We start from the raw sequence: 2821 nt of genomic DNA, 5'->3' as shown, positions 1-2821 counted from the left end.
TTTAAGGTGAAAACATATGGGTAGGTTATGCACACGCAAAATAAATACAATTGGAAACATATTGAGCCGGGTTAAGACGGGCAATACCTGCTAGTCATTTATATATACTTGTAGAAATTGCGCCCATGACCGTCGATAGCTCTAGTTAGGGTTTTGTTTGAAATATTTATATAATTTTTATTCTCCCACATACACATATACATATGTATATATGTATATGTATTTATTTAATATATACATACATGTGGACGCACATAAAGAACCGCATTGGCCGTTGGCAAGCCTTCTTTGTTTCGTTTCGTATTAAATTATTTTCACTGTTTACATTTTTTATTTCACACTCAATCACATTAAAGTATATGTATGTTTATAGCCACGTAATTGAAAATTAATTAATTTTTTTTATGGCCGCACTGTCCATAATGACACACATTTCCGTAGAGTCTTTTTATGTAAGTTATTTTGGGTTTGTTTATCTTTTTGAATTATGATTTGTATATTGCACGTCAAATTAATTGTAGTGATGGCGTTTTGTTTGTAATCGATGGAGAAACCGTGTTATCGGTTATTGTGCGACTGACGCGGGCATTGGGTTGCAACCACACACCCAAGGAGAAGTTTCGATGAACCAACGAATTACTATTTACGAACAAAATCCAATGGATAAATTATTAGTGACCCCACAGATATTGATCCCATAAAAAATAAAAACAAAAAAACAAAAACAACAAAATTGCAATTAATCAAAAAAGATCGATGCTATAAACTATTAAACTCTAATTCTCATGGTCTAGCATCGAGTGTTTCCCACCTCTAATACATGCAACATTTTCGCTGTTAAGTTGTATTGATTATAATAATTTACAGGACCTTAATTACAGGTTTTAGTCATGAATTTAAAATACAAAAAGAAGTATAATCGATTAAAACGCTGTGTTAAAAACTGTGTTGTGGTAAGTGGGACTACTGGGTCTAGGCATACATATGTATGTAGCTGTTTGTAAATAAACTTTCTCCACCACAGCAAAAATGTTGCTATTAGTCTCCCACCGTATTGTTGTGGGCGATTTATAATTTGTAAAAATGTGTTAATAATAAGTTCATGTTTACTTACAGGAGAACTCTTCTGTTGGCGATGTGCTGTGTTTCTTACAAGCCGAACTTGCTGCAGGACGCGAGGAAAGGATGTATTTAATTGAGAGGCTAATGTTTCATGAAGGGTTGGAAAGAAACCCTCTTCCTCGTAATAACTTTATGGGTGACGGTGATGAAGCTTTATTTAAAAAGAAAATTGGGACAAGAAATAAAAGTACAACATTAATGCAGAAAAAGAAAAATTCAATGTTCCCAATTAATTTAAACAATCTTCTTGTACACTCGCTGGGCGAAATAATACCAGTAAACCCTAATTTTCATTGTGCATACTGGATATATCCTGTTGGATACGTTGCAACTCGAATATATGCGCATCCCAAAGATCCACGGAAAAAATGTGTTTTTACATGCAAAATTCTTAACAATGCTGGAATACCACAGTTTCAAATTATTCCTGATAACGATTTAGACAGTGTATTTTTTGGTGAAACTGCAAGTGCTTGTCATGAAGGACTTTTAAAAGCAATTCAACAATCTTTGAAAGATTCAGTTAAATTGAGTTTTGATGTAAAGGGTGAATTGTTTTTCGGACTATCAAATATAAAGATTCAATCACTTATTAAGGGTGACCCTGGATTCAAATTTTGTGCTAACTTTAGAGGCTTTGATATACATAGAGAAACCAATTTGTTTGAAGATCAAGATCCATCATTATGCTTTGAAGCATTGCAATTATTAATAAACAATTCCCTTAGAGCTAAAGAGAAGTGATTTAATAAAAAAATGCATAAATAAAAAATAATACATACAGATAAATGCAAAACTTTATTTTAAAAATATGAAAAGTAAAAAATAAAAATTCTTTTTAAAATAAATTAGTTAACTCCAACGAAATTAAGTTGGTGCAGTAAATAATTAAATTTAGAATTTAAGGTTATTAATTAACACGCTTTTATTATCGAATACTACATTTTCGGTCATACTCGAGTATTTACCCATACTCGGCTCGGTATGATTTTTTCATTTGGGTATAGTTACAAGCAATGACTGGTTGCGAACGAGCCCTCAACGAACACTTAATTCGAATCAAAACTGCAAAAACTCAGAAGTGACCGGTTGTGACCGAAACTTCTTGCATGAATTCAAGCAATGATTGGTTTTAAACGAACCCTCACCAACCAGTCAGTTCGACTCACAGCTGCAAAAACTCAGAAGTGAGCGGTTGTGCCCGAAATTTCTTGCATGAATGCAAGCAATGACCGGTTGTGAACGAACGCTCGCCAACCAGCCAGTTTGACTCACAACTGCAAAGACTCAGAATAAGCGGCGGTGACCGAAACTTTTTGCCTGCGTGCAAGAAATGATCGAACGTCGTATTTACAATCATGCCGGCATGACCGAAATGACCACTGATATCGGCGGGTGCACGTGCACTTGCATTTTCGATTGTTTTTTCGGCTATTAGTTCAATAGTAACTTCGTATACAAGTATGTAAATGCATATAAATTAAAGAAGCCAACAAAACTATTAGCGAAAAGAAATACCTTCCTTTTTATATAAATTAAAAAAAGTTATGATATTTTAATTTATATTACAAGTAATTTGCTTTGTTTTTTTAAGATACATAAATATGTACATACATGCATATTTTATACGGTCATACTCGGTTAAAACCCGCGCAATACTCGAGACATACTCGGGTAAAACATGCGCAATACTCGAGTA

The 2821-nt window shown here is 33.6% G+C and overlaps 1 protein-coding gene across 1 annotated transcript; it reads left to right on the top strand.

Moving 5' to 3' along the window:
- The first annotated feature begins 674 nt into the window (after positions 1 to 674).
- LOC115630079 (transforming growth factor beta regulator 1) lies at positions 675 to 1902 on the top strand. The gene is made up of 2 exons (XM_030526704.1): positions 675 to 953; positions 1117 to 1902. The coding sequence occupies exons 1-2, from the start codon at positions 891 to 893 to the stop codon at positions 1864 to 1866; spliced, it is 813 nt and encodes a 270-aa protein (XP_030382564.1). The 5' UTR covers positions 675 to 890; the 3' UTR covers positions 1867 to 1902.
- Positions 1903 to 2821: the final 919 nt, after the last annotated feature.

Source organism: Scaptodrosophila lebanonensis, unplaced genomic scaffold (assembly GCF_003285725.1).
Source record: "Scaptodrosophila lebanonensis strain 11010-0011.00,11010-0021.00 unplaced genomic scaffold, SlebRS2 tig00000303-arrow-arrow-pilon, whole genome shotgun sequence".
NCBI lineage: Eukaryota > Metazoa > Arthropoda > Insecta > Diptera > Drosophilidae > Scaptodrosophila > Scaptodrosophila lebanonensis.
This window is presented reverse-complemented; position numbering and strand designations above follow the sequence as displayed.